Below are 23,364 nucleotides of genomic sequence, written 5' to 3'. Positions count from 1 at the left end.
TCGGATTTTGGTAAATTGTGCCTTTCGAAACACGTGTAGAATGAAATAAAATGATTTCTGTTCAATCTTCGTTCAGCTCCATTTCTTCAATTCACCAATAATATATATATATATATATATATATATACACTTTTACTTTTTACACTTTTACTTGTTTCAGTCATTTGTATTTTTTGTAAGCCTAGTACTTATTCTATCGGTCTCTTTTGCCGAACCACTAAGTTATTTGGACGTAAACACACCAGTTGTTACATCAGATCCATTGCATAGCATCTTGGGCAAGTTTCTTTTATCATGGTTCCTTGGCCAAACAAATACTTGTAAATGGATTTGATAGGCAGAAACTGAAAGAAGAGGCGGCGAGCTGGCAGGAATGTTAGCATGCCAGGTAAAATGCTTAGCGGTATTTCATCTGCCATTATGTTCTGAGTTCAAATTCCACCGAGGTCGACTTTGCCTTTCATCCTTTCGGGGTCGATAAATTAAATACCAGTTACACACTGGGGTCGATGTAATCGACTTAATCCCTTTGTCTGTCCTTGTTTGTCCCCTCTATCTTTAGCCCCTTGTGGGCAATAAAGAAATTAGAAACTGAAAGAATCCCATTGTGTGTGTGTGTGTGTTTGTACTCCATCACCACTTTACAGCTGGTTTTGGTTTGTTTGCATCCCTGTAACTTAAAAGTTTGGTAAAAAAGAGACTGCTGAAATAATACTAGTGTCAATTTAATTCTTTATTGCCCACAAAGGGCTAAACATAGAAGAGACAAACAAGGACACACAAAGGAATTAAGTCGATTACATCAACCCCAGTGAATAAGTGGTACTTATTTAATCGACCCCGAAAGGATGAAAGGCAAAGTGGACTTCAGCAGAATCTGAACTCAGAACGTAGCGGCAGATGAAATACCGCTAAGCATTTCACCCAGTGTGCTAATGATTCTGCCAGCTCGCCTCCTTCAGGGTCAATTTGTTCAACTCAGCCCTTCAGTGCTAGTAATCCAGCAAGGCTGTTATCCAATGACTGGAAGAAGTAAAAGATAAAAGATAAATGTTGATTTTTAAAATATTTAAAATGTATTTTCTTTATTACAGTGGTCCAACTTTAATATTCATCTCATTGGATGGATTCCGAGTGAGTTATCTCAACAGACATGTTACACCTGTAATCAGTCGTCTCAGAGAATGTGGAGTCCATAGCCCTTACATGAAACCAGCGTTTCCATCAAAAACTTTCCCAAATCATTTCAGTATGGCCACTGTGAGTATTTTTCATGAGACAAAACAAGACCTATTTTTTGTATTAATGTAATTACTTATAGGAAAAGGTGTGGTTGTGTGATGGAAAATTTGCTTACCAACCACATGGTTCAGGGTTCAGTCCTACCATGTGGCACCTTGGGCAAATGACTTTTATTACACACAGCTTCAGGCCTATCAAAGCCTTGTGAGTGGATTTGGTAGATAGAAATTGAAAGAAGCCTATCATATATGTATCATCATCATCGTCGTCATCATCGTTTAATGGTTGTTGTCCATGCTGGCATGGGTTGGACGGTTTGACCAGAGCTGGCCAGCTAGGGAGCTGCACCAAACTCCGGTCTGTTTTGGCTTGGTTTCTATGGCTGGATGCCCTTCCTGATGCCAACCACTTTGCAGAGCGTGCAGGGTACTTTTTCGTGGCACTGCACAAGGCACTTTTATGTGGTGCTGCATTGGCACGTTTATGTGAAATCACACAGGCACTTTTACATGACACCACATGGGCACTTTGCGCCACCAGAGAGACCAGTCATAACACTTCTGCAGCAGAGTACAGGTCTTCTTGAGTACAGCAAGGCACCAGTACAGTAAGGTACCAAAAATGTGTGTGTGTTTTACTGTCTCCTCGCCTTGACTTAATGTGATAGCTGTAAACAAGTGCCACTGTTATGTTAGCAGTGTCATTTATATCCAGTCTTCCATAAAAGCATTTTCTGGTCATAGGGAATATCACCTTACTTGGAAACAGGTGAGGGTTGGTGACAGGAAGAGCATCCAGCTGTAGAAAACCTACTCTTTTATTCTTTTACTTGCTTCAGTCATTTGACTGTGACCATGCTGGAGCACCACCTTTTAGTCGAGCAAATTGACACCAGGACTTATTCTTTGTAAGCCTAGTACTTATTGTATCAGTCTCTTTTGCTGAACACACCAGCATCGGTTGTCAAGCGAGAGAGAGAGAGATACATATATACATATATACGACAGGCTTCTTTCAGTTTCCATCCACCAAATCAACTCACAAGGCTTTGGTCTGCCTGAGGCTATAGTAGAAGACACTTGCCCAAGGTGCCACGCAGTGGGACTGAACCCAGAACCATGTGGCTGGTAAGCAAGCTACTTACCACACAGCCACTCCTACACCTCCCAATAAATTCTGTCTGTCCCATACAAGCATGGAAAATGGACATTAAAAAGGTGATGATGATTGTGATGATGATACATAAGATCACAGAGGCAAAAAATAAATTTTTTAAAAATACTGGAACACAACTGAGTCCAAAGATTCAGGTTTTGACATGACAATGGAGTAATTAATCATATAAATATAAAGATCTGAAAATAGAGATAACCAGAATGTGAGGACTGAAGACATTAACCTCTTAGCATTTAAAGCAGCCCTATCCAGGCAAGATATTCTTCCTGATTTTATGCACAAACTGGCCAGATCCAGCCTCTCACACCTACCCTACAATATTAGACAAATGAATATACAGTCACATCATTAAAATTTCAAGGCTACAAGGTAAAAAAGGGTGTTCAAAAAGTCTCTCCACAGTAAGTATTTTATTGCAAAATAAATATTTATAAGATGGTATAAGACTACAAAAGAATATATTAGACTTTACAAGATTTTAAAAACTTTATAAGAGGTGTTGAAAGTGTCGTCCTTCATTTTCAATACATAAGTTGACTCTTCTACACCTGTTTTGAAATACATCTTGGAGAAAATAAAATTCACTGTGGAGAGACTTTTTGAACACCCTGTATATGATTACTTCCAAACAACATGAATAAATAAACATTACATTTAATACAGTAATTTGAATGCTAAAAGGTTAAGCAAACCCTTAAATAAAAGGAACCTTGGGAATGATAACAAAGACACATCCAGGTACAAGGCACTGAAGAAGGAGAGAGAACTCTTGGAATATGCAAATACAGCCATTATCTGTTTTTAAAGTGCAGATGTGGCTGTGTGGTAAGAAGCTTGCTTTCCAACCACATGGTTCCGGGTTCAGTCACACTGTATGGCACCTTGGACAAGTGTACTCTACCATAGCCTCAGGCCAAACAAAGCTTTGTGAGTGGATTTGGTAGACAGAAACTGAAAGAAGCCCATTATATAAATATGTATGCATGTGTTAATAAATATGTGTGTGTGTGTGTATGTATGTGTGTGTATAAACATATATATATATACATCCATACATACATATCTATCTCTACACAGATACATACATATACATATGTATATATATATATATATATATATACATACATACATATATATATATATATATATATATATATATATACAGTATGTGTGTGTGTGTATACATACCTGTGTGTGTCTGTGCTTGTCATCCCCACGCTGCCACTTGACAATTGGTGTTGTTATGTTTACATCCCCATCAACTAGCAGCTCAGCAAAAGAGATCAATAGAATAAGTACTAGGCTCAATACATTCGATTAAAATTTCTTGAAGATGGTGCTCCAGCATGACCGCAGCCGCATGGCTGAAATGAATAAAACAATAAAAAGAATAAAAGAATATTAACAAAAGAAGACGTAATAATTCTAGAAGCTTATTAATTGCCATTTGTTAATTAACAGGGACTCTATCCAGAAACTCATGGAATTATTGCCAACCGCATGTTTGATATCAAGTATAACGACTCTTTCAAGACAGGTAATATTGATAGCAAGTGGTGGAATGCAGAACCGGTAAGGAAGAATTCTTATTCCATATCTTATAACAATTGGTGTTTGACCTTCCTTAGATATTTAAATATTCTGCAAATAACTCGGTTAAATATAGAAAATTTATTAAAAAATTTTTTTTTCACTTTAACCCTTTTGTTACCAACCCGGCTGAAACCAGCTCTGGTTCTGAGTACAAATATCTTGTTTTCATATGTTCTAAATTAAAATCTTCCAACAAACCTTAGTCACAATTTATGTTCCTAACACTAGCTTAATGATAACCAAGTTATTTTACTAAATTCTGTGTTATATTTAAAGTAATTGAAAGGAACACAGAGCATCTCAAAATAAATACAGTAACGAAAGGGTTAAACCTCAAAAAATAATTTCGTTTTTGGATTTGGCTTGCAAGATTCTTTATATGAGTTTGTGTGTTGAAGCATATTCTGTTGTGTCTGGGGAGAGTCATTTTCTTTTTGTGCCTTATAATGTAACACACTCTCACTGGTAAAATTTCCACTTATTTCTTATTTATATTTTCCTAAAATTTTTGTTGCGCCTTGCAACCTTTTCAATAGTCTTGACCATCTCTCTAATAATGGGCTGAATCCTGGAAATATTGCTATACCAGACCAACCCATGGCAAAGGCGGAGCAAGCCCCTAACTCTTCGCCTCATTCTAAAAATCAGTTTAATATCGATGGTCCCTATTTGGGACCATATCAGATATTACCAGTGAGTGTGTTACATTATAAGGCACAAAAAGAAAATGACTCTTCCCAGACACAACTCAAAAAATATGTTTTGCTTATATGTTTTCCGAAGCTTGCCTTGTAGCAACGAGGTTCCAGTTTCAGTCCCATTGCATGTCACTATAGACAAGTGTCCTCTACTATAAACCTAGATCAAACAATGCCTTGTGAATGGATTTGATAGACAGAAACTGTGTGGAAGCTTATCATGCGTGTGTGTGTGTGTGTTATTTTTAAACAAGAATATTATTGAGAGTGACTTCGAAGTTCTAGTTAGTTGAAATACCATCAGACTACAGTCCAATGATGGCTCAACTGGTCGACTGGACATCAGTCACTCTTCATAATATATTTGTTTAAGAAGAAGAAATTTGTACTCTACAAAAGTATAGAGTAACCCATCAGATTAATGTAAAATTGTGTGTATTATAACTGAACATAAAAACATATACATGTGTGCATGTGTGTACGTATACATATATATATATATATATATATTATATATATATATATATATATATAATATGTATGTATATATATATAATTAATAATATCAAGGGTAATAAGAAATATTAGAAATTTCTTCTACCAGTGGCCTAGCATATAAAAAATTTAGTCAATAGACTATATATTATTCATATAAATACAGTGTACATTTAAATACATGGGGTATATACTGGATTGCCTCGTACATATATGTTTAATCTAGGGTGTACCTGCAGAAGAAGATTTCCCCTAGCAAATTATTTTATTTGCTAAAATAAGTCCAGGAGTTAGATGGTAAATGTTTTTATTTTTCATTCCCTTCAAAGTTTTATCCCTAATGCTGGTTTGGAATGTAACTGTTCTTTCTAGAATGCAAGGTGTCCTATGATGGATGCCTCTTATGTATTTAAATGTACTCTGTATTATATATATATATATATATATATATATATAATATATATATATCATCATCATCATCATCATCGTTTAATGTCCACTTTCCATGCTAGCATGGGTTGGACGATTTTGACTGAGGGCTGGCAAACCAAATGGCTGCACCAGGCTCCAATCTTGATCTGGCAGAGTTTCTACAGCTGGATGCCCTTCCTAATGCCAACCACTCCGAGAGTGTAGTGGGAGCTTTTTATGTGCCACCGGCACAGAATATATATATATATATATATATCATTTCATATACATCATCATCATCATCATCGTTTAAATTCAAGTTACTAATTAGTTTCCCACACACACACACACATATGTAATTACATATGTATGTATGTGCACATTCATATACATGTGTGTCTTTGAATCTGTGTTAGTACACAAACATAAACACACACATTACTTGACAACTGGTGCTGGTTTGTTCACGTCCTTGTAACTAAGCAGCTCAGCAAAAATGGCCAATAGAATAAGTATCAAACTTTTTAAATCTAAATCAAGATGAATTTTAGACTGTGTTGTTTTGTTTAATTCTGTTCTGTTGTTTTTGTTGTTCCTTTGGGAAGGGATCCTTCAGTAATAATTTCTCTGTTTATTCTGTAGATTTGGAAACGATTTTCAGACAATGGAATAAAAACAGCAGCTCTCTATCCTGGAAGTACTGTACTGAGTAAGTTCCTTATTCATTCATTCATACATACATACATGCATGCACAAAAACAATATGAATATATAATATATGACCTCGAACCCCACAAGAGTAAACAAGAGAGACAGAGAAAGGCAGAAACAAGGAGAATGCCACTTATATTTGAACACTGTACAAATATTCTTTTAAAAAAATTTTTCTTTTAATTTTTCTAAATTTAATTATTTAATTGTTACAGTTGAAAAGGTCTCAATGACCGAAACCGGTACTGAAATGTTCTTTATAAAATTATTTTAGCATTTTCTATCCTGACTTGTTTTTTACATATATATCAACTCATGTGTTCCTTTTCATCCTTATACATATATATATATATATATATATATATATATATATATTATATATATAAATATATATGTATGTATGTATGTATGTATGTATGTATGTATGTATGTATGTATGTATATTTATGTGTGTATATGTGGATGTGCGTATGTGTGTGGAAGTGCAATTGCCCAGTGGTTAGGGCAGTGGACTTGCAGTCATAGGATCACGGTTTCGATTACCAGACTGGGCATTGTGGGTGTTTATTGAGTGAAAGCATCTAGAGCTCCACAAAGCTCTGGCAGGGGGTGGTGGTGAACCCTGCTGTACTCTTTCACCACAACTTTTTCTCACTCTTTCTTCCTGTTTCTGTTGTACCTGTATTTCAAAGGGCCAGCCTTGTCACATTCTTCTTGCCACACAGCCATGCTTCTATGCATATATTTATATATATATAAAAATAGATTGATATATATACATACATACGAGGGGGTGCTCAAAAGTTCCTGGCTTTAAGGGTATCATGAAAGACCTGACTGGAGGCCCAATCTTTTGAGTTCTTTTACAGGGCCTAGAAAAACTAAAAGGCCACTGCAATAAGTGCGTGAATCTGAGAGAGGAATATGTTTAATAAAATCATAATTAACTGACGAACTTTTCAGCACCTGTAGTGTGTGTGTGTGGTGTGTGTGTGTGTGTGTGTGCATGTGTGTTTCTATGTGTGATTGTGTGGGGGGGGGGTGTATGAAGTGGGTCTGAAAAGTTCCTGGCTTTAAGGGTATTGAGAAAGGCCTGGTTGGAGGCTCAACATTCCAAGTTCCTTTACAGGACTTAGAAAAACTGAAGGTCTGCTGCTAGAAGTGTGTGAATCTGAGAGGGGAATATGTTGAATAAAATCATAAATAACTGATCCTCCTGTATTTTCTTTTGCCCAAAACCAGTAACATTTCAGCCCTCCCCCGCCACACGCACACACACACACACACCTCATATAAACTTAACTCTTTCATTACTAACCTGGCTCTGAGTACAAATGTCTTGTTTCCAAAAGTTTTGAATTAAAATCTTCCACCAAACCTTAGTCACAATTTATGTTCCTAACACTAGCTGAATGATAACTAAGTTATTTTACTAAATTCTTTGTTATATTTAAAGTAATTGAAAGGAACACAGAGCACCTGAAAATGAATACAGTAACGAAAGGGTTAAACACATACTACTTACTTTTCACCTTTATTTTCTTGCAGAATATCACCCAGATAATTATGAGAAATATACTCCGTGAGTACTTTTTTTTTGTATGTTTGTTGCATTTTTGTCCTATGTATTTGTTACCCCTATGAATCCTATGCTATCCCTTAGAATCCTGATGTTTTCATTATGAATCATGTTATTGTCCTGGGTCATTTTAGCAGCATTACAAGCCCCTATTTCTTACCATACAGCCACTCTTGCATCTATGTTACATGGAAACAAACATCATAGTTTCCCTTGTTTTCCTTGTTTTATTAACACCCAGAAGGATAAGACATCATGCCATAATACTGATACAGTTCTATATTTAAGAGCTGGGGAATTATGTACATTATTTACATTATTTACATTTGACAGATATTTGTCTTCATCTTGTTTGTTGTTAACACAATGTTTCGGCTGATATACTCTCCAACCTTCTTCAGATGTCTTGGGGAAATTTCGAACCTGGGTTCTCATTCCTAACATATTTTTCGATATTATTATTATTATTATTATTATTATTATTATTATTATTATTATTATTATTATTATTATTATTATTATTATTCAGGTCACTGCCTGGAATTGAACTTGAAATGTTAGGGTTAGTAGCCCGTGCTCTTAACCACAACACACACGGGTATATGGGATAGTGGTTAAGAGCACGGGCTATTAACCCCAAGATCCCGAGTTCGATTCCAGGCAGTGACCTGAATAATAATAATAATAATAATAATAATAATAATAATAATAATAATAATAATAATAATAAAAATAATAATAACAATAATAACATCGAAAAATACCTTAGAAATGAGAACCCAGGTTCGAAATTTCCCCAAGACACCTGATGAAGGCTGGAGGGTACATCAGCTGAAATGTTGTGTTAACAAGAAACAAGATGAGGACAAATATCCGTCAAATGTAAATAATGTAAATAATGTAAATAATGTACATAATACTGATATTTACTCGTTTCAGAAATTCAACCAAAATTCAATGAAAACTTCTTGTTTCTGTTTCCAGGGTGAAATCTTTTGAAGATAATATGGATAAAGCTGTTGCATGGATTAAAAATGGAGTGAGATTTGTTGCCCTTTATTTTGAACAACCAGATGAATCAGGTCATAGACGTGGACCTAATTCAGCAAAGGTTTGTTGAAACAGGTTTTTTAAGAGATTTTTTTTTTCATTAATTTTTTTTTTTTTTGTCATATTTCCATCGTGAATTTTCAAATTTTGTGTTTGAGCCAAACTCTGGAGAAAAGCATTTTAGTTTACGATTATACTTTATGTTTTGTATAACAAAGACAATTTTGACCAGTTACTCTTTTACTCTTTTACTCTTTAACTTGTTTCAGTCATTTGACTGCGGCCATGCTGGAGCACCGCCTTTAATCGAGCAAATCGACCCCAGGACTTATTCTTTGTAAGCCCAGTACTTATTCTATCGGTCTCTTTTGCCGAACTGCTAAGTGATGGGGACATAAACACACCAGCATCGGTTGTCAAGCAATGCTAGGGAGACAAACACAGACACACAAACACACACACATACATATTATATACATATATACGACGGGCTTCTTTCAGTTTCCGTCTACCAAATCCACTCACAAGGCTTTGGTCAGTCCGAGGCTATAGTAGATGACACTTGCCCAAGGTGCCACGCAGTAGGACTGAACCCAGAACCATGTGGCAGGTAAACAAGCTACTTACTACACAGCCACTCATATCTTTATTTACAATAATAAATTGCTGAACGAGGTATAAACAGTAGCTGCACGACAATGTGAAGTATATTTGCCACTTAAATGTGGCTAACCCTTAAGGGTGGATGCTACTGTAGCTTGTAGCCCCAGGAGGTCACCTCCTCCAACTGGCTATTGACACACTTTCTGTGCCCTATCAGTATTTGCAAAGGGAAGCCATCCTTCCCATCGTCAACCTGATGTGATTCAGACAGTCCCGGGTTTCTGAGTATTTTCCATTTTTTGATAAATAAATACAATGTGGTTTGAGAGGAATTTGGTTGGTATTTTTAGCAGGTCAGTTGTCTGCCTTAAGAGTCCCTGTATGCAGTCAGATTTTTCTTTGTAAATTTAGGCTCTGTTGATTACATCATCATCATCATCATCTTCATCATACATCTATTTTCCATGCTGGTATGAGTTGGATGGCTTGACAGGAGCTGACAAGCCAGAGAGCTGTACCAGGCTCCAGTCGTCTGTTTTGAAAAGGTTTCTATGGCTGGATACTCTTCCTTAATAGCAACCACTTTGCAGAGTGTACTGGATTCTTTTTACATGGCACCAGAACAGGTGCTTTCATGTGGCACCAGTACAGGCACCTTTATGTGACACCAGCACTGGTGCTTTCATGTGGTACTAACACAGCTGCCTTCATGTGGCACCAGCATGGGTGCTCTCATGTGGAATCAGGTTGAGTGCTTTCATGTGGCACCAGCATGGGTGCTCTCATGTGGAATCAGGTTGAGTGCTTTCATGTGGCACCAGCATAGGTGCTTTCATATGGCACTAACAGAGCTGTTTTCATGTGGCATCAACATGGGTGCTTTCATGAGGAATCAGATTGAGTGCTTTCATGTGGCACCTGCATGGATGCTTTCATGTGGCACTAACACAGCTGCTTTTATGTGGAACCTACATGGGTGCTCTCATGTAGAATCAGGTTGAGTGCTTTCATGTGGCACCAGCACAGGTGCTCTCATGTGGCACTAACACAGTTGCTTTCATGTGGCACCAGCACAGGTGCTTTTGATGTGGAAACAAGAAATATAAATAACTTCTACAGTTTAAAGCTTAATGAAAGATTGACCTTCATAAGGAAAAAACACAAAGCATTCATTTCACTACAACCCTTCAAAGCAATGCTCCAGCATGGCCATAGTCTACTGACAGCAACAAGTAAAAGATAAAAGATTAAAAAGATACATTGCTTATTTGAAGTAAATTAATTTTGTCATGACTTCAGTTCGTTTGGTGACAGTTCAAGAGATTGTATTTGAATATTTCATATAATCAAGCAGATTCATTTTTGCATATGGCTATCATTTTCCTTCGTTAGTCATTAGATAATATTCTGCTAGAGTGCTATCTCATTGTTTAATGTCAGGTTGCTTTCCTTTGTTAATTTGTTGGTCACTTTGTTTTTACTGATAGATTTCATTGTTAGATCCGGTTTCGTTAAATTGTTAATCATTTTCATTTGTCATTTCGCTTTCACCGGTTGATTTCATTATTGTTTCTAATTTGTCTGAATTATTATTCTGTTGGTGTCAACTTGGACTTTGTGACAAGTCTTTCTCATGTCACTAAATATTATTACTTTGGTGTCATGCTGTTTTTCAGTTTGAGCTGTATCTAGTTTCTCTAAATTATTCCGTTGAAGCCAGGCTTGACTGTGTCTGTGTTTTATCATATGTTGCTAAATATATCCTTCTGATGGAATGTTGTTAAACTCTTATTTTCAGAAGACAGTTTGTTGGTTCTTAGGTTTTCATCTCAGAGCAATGTCTTATCCCTTATTCCATTGGTTATAACATTGTATATTTATGATGTATTTCTTGTTGTTATTACACCATCAGATGTTTACAATGTATGCATTTGAGAACTGTTTTTAAAAATGAATATCACCATATTTCTCCTGTCAAGTAAGATATTTGTTCTGTGATTATGCTATGCTTTTCAGCAATAGACAGGAATATGTCTTGGGATCATTAATGCAATTGGTTATTCTAGCTTTCATTGCCCACTTTATATCATCATCATCGTTTAACATCTGTTTTCCGTGCTAGCATGGGTTGGACGGTTCAACCGGGGTCTGGGAAGCCAGGAGGCTGCACCAAGCTCCAGTCTGATCTGGCAGTGTTTCTACAGCTTGATGCCCTTCCTAACGCCAACCACTCCGAGAGTGTAGTGGGTGCTTTTTACGTGCCACCAGCACAGGTGCCAGGGGAGGCTGGCAGCGGCCACGATCGGTTGGTGCTTTTTACGTGCCACCAGCACAGAAGCTAGTCAAGGCAGCGCTGCCATCGGCCACGTTCGGATGGTGCTTTTTACGTGCCACCAGCACATTTTTCTCATTTAGATCCCAAATGTGCCTCAATAAAAATGTTGTGTTGTTTATAAGAAAGTGAACATGTGCTCCACATCTGGCTTTGAATGTAGCACTTGTTGCTCCATTATAACTTTTGTCAGCTTTCTCTCTTGCATATATATATATCTATACTTTTACTTTTACTTTTACTTTTACTTGTTTCAGTCATTTGACTGCGGCCATGCTGGAGCACCGCCTTTAGTCGAGCAAATCGACCCCGGGACTTATTCTTTGTAAGCCCAGTACTTATTCTATCAGTCTCTTTTTGCCGAACCGCTAAGTGACGGGGACGTAAACACACCAGCATCGGTTGTCAAGCAATGCTAGGGGGACAAACACAGACACACACACACATACATATATATATATACATACGACAGGCTTCTTTCAGTTTCTGTCTACCAAATCCACTCACAAGGCTTTGGTCGGCCCGAGGCTATAGTAGAAGACACTTGCCCAAGATGCCACGCAGTGGGACTGAACCCGGAACCATGTGGTTGGTTAGCAAGCTACTTACCACACAGCCACTCCTATGAAATCAAATTCCTAAACAAATATTTATAAACCCCAAAAATATATATTTTTAACTTCTCAGGTTGTTAAGGCTCTACAAACAATTGATAGTATCATTGGAGTACTGATGGATGAATTATATGAAGAAAGACTTGAGAACTGTATTGACATCGTCATTGTAGCAGATCATGGTGAGTTTTCCCAATTATCAAAAGCATCTGAAATTATTTCTTAACTGATTATTATCATGCAAATATTGGGTTGTCTGGAAAGTTTGTGCCAATTTTTAAAGGAAAGAAAAAGGCCAATAAATACTTGCCATGACATTTTTAATCAACCAAATATGAATAATTTTGTTTCACAATGTGTCTCCATCTTTCCTTTAACTTGAAAATACCCTCTTCCCAGAATTGAGGTGGTTTCATGGCAAAGAATTCATCAAGGTATCTTTTTACGTCATCCAAGGAATTGAAATTTTTACCATTAAGACTATTCTGCAGAGACATGAATAAGTGGAAATCAGATGTAGCAATATCTGATGAATATGGAGGGCGGGGTAACACATCCCAGCCAAGCTGCAGCAATTTTTGTCTGGATCCCAAAGCATCAAGTGCCGAAAATGAACTTTCTTATCTTCCATTTTAAAGGATTACAGAATTAACACAGGTTATAGGAACATAAACCTTCTTCCACGAAAAGATAGCTTCAACTATGCTCTAAATGGAGATGTAGTCAAATCCTATTTGATTCATACACACACACTCCTACACACTCACACACACACACTTACACACACTCACACACACATGTACACACATACACACAACAGGGTATAGTTGAGGGTGCCTGTCATTTCCTGGATGCTAACCTTTACCATGTTTTTTTTATTTAATTCTCATTATTTCCAGGTATGACGGATATTTCACTAGAGCGAGTTGTTGAACTCTCTGACTTTCTAAACGAGGCAGCTCTTAAGCAAGTGATGTCTATTGGCGCCTTAGTGAGGATCTCAGCCAAGTACAAAAAGGAAAATAACGGAACAGAGATGTTCACCAATGAAACAAGTAAGTTGAGATTATCTTTAGCCGGATGGCTCCTGTGCAAGGACAATCTGAACACAGACAGGTGTTGCAAAGAGTACACACACATACATACACACACACACACACACACACACATATATATATATGTGTGTGTGTATGTTTATACAACTGGTTTCTTTCAGTGTCCATCTTAGCAAATTCACTCACGGGACTTTGGTCGGTCCAAAGCTATGGTAGAAGACACTTGCCCAAGGTGCCATGCTGTGGGACTGAACCCGGAACCATGTGGTTGGGAAGCAAACTTCTTACTACACAGCTCTGCCTGCACAATGTAAAAAGAACTTTCTTTAAAAAAGTAAAATCATAAAACAAGTCATGTGTGGATTATATTATCTTAACCCAAGTTCTAACAAAATACATTACCTGTGTGTTTTAATTAATTTTGAAAATGAGAAGCTGAAAGGATTTAGTAAAACGTAACTAACTTCAGCGTAATCTGCTGTTTGTAATTAGCAAAAAAGAAAGTACTTTACATACAACTGAAATGTCATAGTGACTTGAAGTTGAATACTGTGATACAAGCAGTTGGTGTATCATAAAAGCAAAGGCAGTCTTCAGTGTGATGGCGTTATAGAAAAGTTTAACCGTTTAGCATGGCTCAGTGGTTCAAGTGTTAGGTTTACAATCGTGAGGTAGTGAGTTTGATTTCTGGACTACGTTGTGTGTTGTGTTCTTGAGCAAGACACTTTATTTCATGTAGAAATGAGTTGTGACATCACTGGTGCCAAGCTGCATCGGTCTTTGCCTGTTTCTTGGACAACATCGGTGATGTGGAGAGGAGAGGCTGTTATGCCTGGGTAACTGCTGGTCTTCCACAAACAACCTTGCCCAGACTTTTGCCTCAGAGGGGAACTTTCTAGGTGCAAACCCATGACCATTCGTGACCAAAGGGGATCTTTACCCTTTAAATTCTTTAGTACAGTGGTTCTCAACCAAGGTCCATTTGACCCCTGGGGGTCCATATAAGATTTTTAGTGGTGGGAATCCACATGGGCAAAATAGTAAATTGAGGGTGGGGCCTAGGTAGTATTTTAGGAGTTCCTGAAACAGTTTTTTGCTTTAGGTGTGTATATTACAAGAAACCACTGGTTGGCTTTCTCAAATGCTTTACCATAATTCAACATGTTTCCTGATACTGAAACATGTTCCCTCAGAGGATGAAATTGCAAACCTACATGAATGAACACATGAAAAAAAAATTTTAATTTTTGAACATGTATCTATAAAAACTAGTTTTTCAACATCCAGTGGCTATGGGGATCTGTCAGAATAAAATCAGAATCAAACGGGATCCATAGGTAAAAACATGGTCACGAACCACTGCTTTAGCATTTAATTTGGCCACATCCAGTCCCGTTTTACTTTCAGACCAACCAGATCTGGCCTATCACACCTACCCTACAATGTCATTCTAAAAAATAAACAGGAGTGGCTGTGTGGTAAGTAGCTTGCTTACCAGCCACATGGTTTCGGGTTCAGTCCCACTGCGTGGCACCTTGGGCAAGTATCTTCTACTATAGCCTTGGGCTGACCAAAGCCTTGTGAGTGGATTTGGTTGATGGAAACTGAAAGAAGCCCATCGTATATATGTATGTATATATATATATGTGTGTGTGTATTTGTGTGTCTGTGTTTGTCCCCTAACATCACTTGACAACTGATGCTGTGTGTTTACGTCCCCGTAACTTAGCAGTTCGGAAAAAGAGACTGATAGAATAAGTACTAGGCTTACAAAGAATAAGTCCTGGGGTCGATTTGCTCGACTAAAGGCAGTGCTCCAGCATGGCCACAGTCAAATGACTGAAACAAGAAAAAGAGAGTCACATTATTGAAATTTCAAAACTAGAAGATAATGCATGATTCATCCAGAGCCGTTTGAAGAAATAACTGAATGCTAAAGGACCAAAGAATTGATACTAATTTTAATACCTCTTTGTCAAGATTTATTCTCTGAATAAATTTGTCCTTTAAATACGTAAGAAAATTTCAAAAAAAGAAAGAATAATTACCTCAGAGATTTTTTTCCTTTTCTTACTTACAGAAGATAAAGTTTCCGAAGAAGAGTTGTTATCTGACCTGAAGTGTCAAAGTCCACACATGAATGTTTATGCCAAAAGACATTTGCCTAAAGTTCTTCACTATGCTAACAACATAAGAATTGAAGATGTGGTTATTCTACCAGAAGACAAATGGTCTGTTGTAAAGTAAGTGTTCTTTTGTTGCACAGTGTGTGTGTGTGTTGTGTGGTCAGTGTTTCAGTCAGATGGTTCTGGTTGAGTTATAATTTGCTAAGCTCTAAAAAAAATGTTGAGGCGCAGGAGTGGCTGTGTGGTAAGTAGCTTGCTAACCAACCACATGGTTCCAGGTTCAGTCCCACTGCATAGCATCTTGGGCAAGTGTCTTCTGCTATAGCCCCGGGCCGACCAATGCCTTGTGAGTGGATTGGTAGATGGAAACTGAAAGAAGCCTGTCGTATATATGTATATATATATATATATATGTGTGTGTGTGTGTGTATTGTGTGGTCAGTGTTTCAGCCAGATGGTTCTGGTTGAGTTATAATTTGCTAAGCTCTAAAAAAAATGTTGAGATGATGATGATGGTTTTTAACACAAGCCCAGTCCTAATCAAGCAGACCTATGATCAGAGGTGTTCCAGTCATGACCATTTCACCTGGCATGTAAAAAGCACCATCCGAACGTGGCTGATGCCAGCACCGCCTTGACTGGCATCCGTGCCGGTGGCATGTAAAAAGCACCAATCGATTGTGGTCGTTGCCAGCTTCCTCTGGCCCCTGTGCCAGTGGCACATAAAAAGCACCCACTACACTCATGGAGTGGTTGGCATTGGGAAGGGCATCCAGCTGTAGAAACACTGTCAGATCAGATGGGAGCCTGGTGCAGCCTCCTGGCTTCCAAGACTCCGGTCGAATCGTCCAACCCATGCCAGCATGGAAAACGGACGTTAAACGATGATGATGATGATGATGATAATGAGGATGATTTGGGGGATGACTGGCAATATGTGGTTCATGAGAAGACCTGCCCACCTCGACAGAACTGAGTTCTGGTAGCACTGCTCATGTGTGCATGTGTGTGTGTGTGTGTGTGTGTGTGTGGTGTGTGTGTGTGTGTGTGTGTGTAAGGCAAGCTGGCAGAATCATTAGCCCACTGAGTGAAATACTTTGCAGTATTTTGACCAGCTTTACATTCTGAGTTCAAATTCTGCCAAGGTCAGTTTTTGCCTTTCATCCTTTTGGGATCGATAAAATACCTGTTAAAGAACCCGTTAAGCATAGCAATCAATGTAATCAACTTAACTACTTGTGGGCAAGAGTATAAAAACTGGGCCCCTTTGCCATGTCAAGCCAGTGTAGTAGAGTAGGCTCAGCAAACCAGTATGATCTCAAGCTCAAATCCATGACCTCCACATCAGAACATGGCTGGTGGAGCAAATATGTTGAAACCTTTGTCCTGCAGTAAACTGAACATGGGCAATCCAATCCACTCCATATATATGTATATGCACAGCTGGGACCTTCACTCAAGTATGTATTGTCAAATGTATATTTCCTTGTCTTAGATTTACCAATGGGGAGAGCTAAATTCCTCATAAAAGGGTTGGATTTAAATTGCCCCTTCCTCTATCTATAAATATAAAAATTCTTGATTGTCTTCACTGAACTTAATAGAAAACCTCCTTCCCATTGGTAAATCTAAATAACAAAGTGAACACAGTGATAAAAAATTTGCCCATGAGTTAAGATCTTCTACTACCATGTTTTTATTGATGAAATTAACCTCTCTGTCTATACATCCACCCTCTTTGTAATGTTGGCAAATGGAATTAAGCAGAAAATTGAACTTGTCAATTTAATTTTTAAAAGAATTCCATATGTGTCTGATGAGTGCTCTAAATTTTAAAACTGATGTAATACTTACATTGTTTTAATTAAATGAAGTAGTATGAAACGATTGTACTACACTACCTTGGATATCCTTGTTGCTTATTTTGATTATAATCACCCCATTTGATTTATATGGATAATACCATACCAAATTCTGGTGCCTTTAACTCAAGTACCATATTCATCTGAATCTAAATTTTTGCTGAGCTTATATATATATATGTTGTGGCACTCTGTCGGTTATGACAATGAGGATTCCAGTTGATCCAATCAATGGAATAGCCTGCTTGTGAAATTAACATGCAAGTGGCTGAGTGCTCCACAGATACGTGTACCCTTAATGTAGCTCTCGGGGAGATTCAGTGTGACAAGGCTGGCCCTTTGAAATACAGGTACAGCAGAAGCAGGAAGAAAGAGTGAGAGAAAGTTGTGGTGAAAGAGTACAGCAGGGTTCACCACCATCCCCTGCTGGAGCCTCATGGAGCTTTTGGTGTCTGATAAGGGTACACTAGGCACATGCATCACAACCATATGTGCATGACATGGTGATCTCATATCAAGATAAACAGCACATGACCTTGTAGGTGGGGCCCAGTTAGAATTTTCTTCAGGTTGAGTAGCCCATCTTGCTCAAAAGGTCCCTGAATAAGGGTTGTTTACGGATATTGAATGTAACACCCATGTTTCCAGAGGTGAGTTATTCAAACCCCAAAGAATTCCTTTCAAAACATGGCTATGATGCTCCCCCACTACTTCTGCTCGTGATCAGAGATGCACATATCTTCAGCTACTAAGGAATATGGTCAACTGGTTAAGGTAAAGTAACTGACAAGCAAAGCTGGAGTATTGAGCAGAGTATTTGCTGTAGCCCATCTTTTATACCAAGACAAAAGAATGTACATGATAACACTTCCAATCAATTAAGATCAGAAGCCATGAGAGCCACTGCCTGAAACTGCATCAAGACATTTTTTTTGTTGTTGTTGTTGTTGTTGCTGTTGTTGCTGTTGTTGCTGTTGCTATTGTTGTTGTCTGTTGTTTCATTTGTTGTTATAGCCATTTTTACTTTGTTAACTTATGATGAAAGCAAACCAGCTTTAACTAAATTCTAGAATATGTGTGTTTGTGAGTCTGTCTCAGTTAATTAGTAAGGTTATGGAAAGTAAAAAAAAAAAAAAAAAAATGTAATTAAATTTCTGACTGATGACTAATTATACTAATTTTCTAGCTGTCCACTTTTTAGGTAGACTCTTCAATGGCTAATCATATTTATTTTTAGCAGCTTCACCACAATTACCTTATTGATGTTGGCAACCATTATTTTCTTTTTCTTTTCAACTTTTCCAATATGAGAATAAAAGTTCGTGGAAGTTTTTTGTAAATATTTTATTTATTTATTTTCATCATCATAAGTGCAGGTGTGGCATTGTGGCCGCATGGTTAAGAAGCTTGCTTTGCATCCATATCGTCTAAGGTTCAATCCCAATGCACAGCTTTGGTCAGCCTGATGCTCTGTGTGCGTGTATATGTGTGTGTGTGAACACATGTATGCATATAAGAAGTGAGTGTGTATATATTGTTTTATTTCTTTTCTTTTAATTATTTCAGTCATTTGACTGTGGCCATGCTGGATCACCACCTTTAGTCAAATGAATCGACCCTAGGACTTATTCTTTGTAAGCGTAGTACTTATTCTATCAATCTATTTTGCCGAACCGCTAAGTTACAGGGATGTAAACACACCAACATTGGTTGTCAAGCAATGGTGGGGAACAAACACGCACACAGAAACATATACATATATATATATATATATATATATATATATATACTATGGGCTTCCATCTACAAAATCCACTCACAAAGCTTTCGTCATCCTGAGGTTATAGTAGAAGACACTTGCCCAATGTGTCACACAGTGGGACTGAAACCAGAACCATGTGGTTGGGAAGCAAGCTACTTACCACACTGCCACTCCTGCACCTATGTTTTATTCTCTTATCTGTTTCAGTCATTTGACTGCACCCATGCTGGAGCACTGCCTTAAGGGGTTTTAGTCGAAAAAATCAACCCCAGGGGCTTATTTTTTATAAGCCTAGTACTTATTCTATCAGTCTCTTTTGCTGAACTACTAAGTTACAGGGACATGAACATTCATCAGTTGTCAAGTGATGGTGGGGTTACAAACACAGACACACACACATTAATATATATATATATAGCCCAAGGCTACAGAAGAAGACACCTGCACAAGGTGCCACACAGTGGGACTGAACCCAGAATCATGTGGATGGGAAGCAAGCTTCTTACCACACAGCCATATATATATATACAGTTGATTATTTTATTATTTTTATCTTAGACCTGATGAGTGACTATATTTAAATTGAATTGATTTTATTGTTATCAATTTGAAAATATAGCCACAAAACACGTGTAGTCTATTTACTAATTATATACTAATTATTCATTATTTCAGACTTTATTTAGTTCTAGGTAAATGTTTTATTGTATCTTTAATTTTTTTCTATATGGTATGATTTAAGTATATCATTGTTGAATTGCTACATGGTGGGTCTTCTCTAATTTATATACACACACACACATATATATATTTATATATATGTATGTATGTATATATATGTGTGTGTATATATATATATATATATACTATGGGCTTCTTTACGCTTCCATCTACAAAATCCACTCACAAAGCTTTCGTCATCCTGAGGTTATAGTAGAAGACACTTGCCCAATGTGTCACACAGTGGGACTGAAACCAGAACCATGTGGTTGGGAAGCAAGCTACTTACCACACTGCCACTCCTGCACCTATGTTTTATTCTCTTATCTGTTTCAGTCATTTGACTGCACCCATGCTGGAGCACTGCCTTAAGGGGTTTTAGTCGAAAAAATCAACCCCAGGGGCTTATTTTTTATAAGCCTAGTACTTATTCTATCAGTCTCTTTTGCTGAACTACTAAGTTACAGGGACATGAACATGCATCAGTTGTCAAGTGATGGTGGGGTTACAAACACAGACACACACACATTAATATATATATATATATATAGCCCAAGGCTACAGAAGAAGACACCTGCACAAGGTGCCACACAGTGGGACTGAACCCAGAATCATGTGGATGGGAAGCAAGCTTCTTACCACACAGCCATATATATATATACAGTTGATTATTTTATTATTTTTATCTTAGACCTGATGAGTGACTATATTTAAATTGAATGATTTTATTGTTATCAATTTGAAAATATAGCCACAAAACACGTGTAGTCTATTTACTAATTATATACTAATTATTCATTATTTCAGACTTTATTTAGTTCTAGGTAAATGTTTTATTGTATCTTTAATTTTTTTCTATATGGTATGATTTAAGTATATCATTGTTGAATTGCTACATGGTGGGTCTTCTCTAATTTATATACACACACACATATATATATTTATATATATATGTATGTATGTATATATATGTGTGTGTATATATATATATATATATATGTATATCACACGATCAACCAGACTATCAGATGTTGTTATACATCACTGGTCATAATGTGCTTTAGATCATTTTAGCTTTCAAATTAAGCCACCCTGCTGGGTAGGTGAGCAGGCCAACATTGTCTCTGATCAGAAGACTACTCCTTCACAGGTTATACCCATTTACAGCTCGGTAAACTTAAGTAATTTGAAATGAAGTATTAATTAAAATCTTTCTCTTTTCCTCAGGGATATAGCTTTATATACAGATAAAGGAAGCCATGGTTATGACAACCGATACAGAAGCATGAGGGTAAAATTTTATGAATTTACTTTATTTTTCAGTATTTTTGTTTTAATCATAATGCAAGACGCATTTTGACAATTCAATTACTTTAACTCTCAAAGACGATTAACTTCACATCAACATTTATTATCTAGTGTGAAAATTTTCATTGACTGATCACTGGCAAGAATCTTATCAGTGACATGGTCACATTTACTGTGATGAAAATTTTGATACTAAATAATAAATGTTTAACCCTTTTGATACCAACCCGGCTGAAACCTGCTCTGGCTCTGTAGTACAAATGTCTTGTTTTCATAAGTTTTGCATTGAAATCTTCCACCAAACCTTAGTCACAATTTATGTTCCAAACACTAGCTAAATGATAACTGAGTTATTTTACTAAATTCTTTGTTATATTTAACCCTTTTGATACCAACCCGGCTGAAACCTGCTCTGGATCTGTAGTACAAATGTCTTGTTTTCATAAGTTTTGCATTGAAATCTTCCACCAAACCTTAGTCACAATTTATGTTCCTAACACTAGATAAATAATAACTGAGTTATTTTACTAAATTCTTTGTTATATTTAACCCTTCTGATACCAACCCGGCTGAAACCTGCTCTGGCTCTGTAGTACAAATGTCTTGTTTTCATAAGTTTTGCATTGAAATCTTCCACCAAACCTTAGTCACAATTTATGTTCCAAACACTAGCTAAATAATAACTGAGTTATTTTACTAAATTTACTAAATGGACGCCAGTCCATCGCAGCGTTACTCATTTTTGCCAGCTGAGTCAACTGGAGCCACGTGAAATGAAGTTAGTTAGTTAGTTAGTTAATTTGGCTCAAAAGCAAATAGCAAGGCCATGTAGGGGGACATGGAGTTAAGTACAGGGTGGTGTTCATGTAAAGAGTTCAGGCCACTTGAGGTCAAGGGAGGCTTTGAACAAAGCGGTCGTCAGCATCTTCACCATCTAGTCTGGCAGCTTGTTCCACGGATCCGCAACCCGGACGGAGAAAGCTCCTCTCCTTCGATTGAGATGAAATCATCGCAGGTAGAGCTTTTCGGAATGACCTCGCAGCCGACGCTCTGGAGCAGGAGTGAAGAACAGCTCTTTCGAGAGGTTACACTTTCCGCTTATGATGTTGTGGGCGAGAATGAGATCACCACGGCGGCGGCGTTTTTCAAGAGAATAAAGGTCGAGCGTCCTCAGCCTTTCTTCATAGGACAAATTTTTGAGACCATGAACCATGCGGGTAGCCAGCTTCTGGACTCTTTCGAGATGCTGTATGTCTTTGAGGAGATAAGGAGAAGAGGCTTGAATCCCATACTCCAATATGGGTCTCACCAGCGTGACATAGAGTGGTAGGAATATGGCTGCTGTGAGCAGTCCGAATGACCGTCGAATCAAGAACAGAATTCCGCGTGCTTTGTTGGCAGCATGGACGCACTGGGCCGAAGGCGAAAAGGAGGAATCCACCAAGATACCTAGGTCCTTTACCTGATCGGTCCTCTCCAGCAGCAGACGACCCGGCTCGAAATCAAGTTGAGTTGCAGGAGTAGAGCCAACAGGCAGATGACAGCACTTTGACATGTTCAGACACAGGTCCCAATTGTTAGACCACTTCCAAATTTGGTGGAGGCATCGACGAAGATCCTCTATATTTCCGCGAGGAGCGACCAGTTTGATATCGTCGGCAAATAGAAGGGTGTGTTGCGTGAGGTCGTCGGGCAAGTCATTTATGAAGACTAAGAACAACAAGGGCCCAAGCACTGAACCTTGAGGCACGCCACTGCTCGCACTGGAGACGTCGGACCGCGAACCATTAACTTGGACTTGGAAGGAGCAATCTGAGAGGAAGGCACCAACCCATCGTACAATATCCGGATGGAAACTATATGCTTGAAGCTTGACAAGCAATAGGCGGTGGTTTACCGAGTCAAAAGCTTTGGCAAAGTCCAGTAAAACGATGTCAACAGCATCACTATCATCGAGAATGCGCGTCACCAATTCTTCCATTACTAGTAGGTTGGTCAAGTATGATCTCTTCGGCATGAAGCCGTGT

At 37.8% G+C, this 23,364-nt stretch overlaps 1 protein-coding gene and 1 pseudogene across 1 annotated transcript in view; one reads left to right on the top strand and one right to left on the bottom strand.

Moving 5' to 3' along the window:
- The window catches only part of LOC115223464, a 332,103-nt gene that overhangs the window by 291,585 nt on the left and 17,154 nt on the right, over positions 1-23,364 (top strand). The window contains exons 39-47 of the mRNA XM_029794052.2: positions 1,095-1,260; positions 3,880-3,990; positions 6,258-6,324; positions 7,875-7,908; positions 8,890-9,016; positions 12,578-12,686; positions 13,404-13,559; positions 15,640-15,802; positions 21,257-21,320. Of these exons, the coding sequence (XP_029649912.1) occupies positions 1,095-1,260; positions 3,880-3,990; positions 6,258-6,324; positions 7,875-7,908; positions 8,890-9,016; positions 12,578-12,686; positions 13,404-13,559; positions 15,640-15,802; positions 21,257-21,320 (997 nt within the window). The remainder of the gene's footprint in view (positions 1-1,094; positions 1,261-3,879; positions 3,991-6,257; positions 6,325-7,874; positions 7,909-8,889; positions 9,017-12,577; positions 12,687-13,403; positions 13,560-15,639; positions 15,803-21,256; positions 21,321-23,364) is intronic.
- Positions 4,563-4,739, bottom strand: LOC115223733 (annotated as a pseudogene).

This window comes from Octopus sinensis, linkage group LG23, assembly GCF_006345805.1.
Source record: "Octopus sinensis linkage group LG23, ASM634580v1, whole genome shotgun sequence".
Taxonomy (NCBI): Eukaryota; Metazoa; Mollusca; class Cephalopoda; order Octopoda; family Octopodidae; genus Octopus; species Octopus sinensis.
Note: the sequence above shows the minus strand (reverse complement) of the source record. Positions and strands in the feature narration are given on the sequence as shown.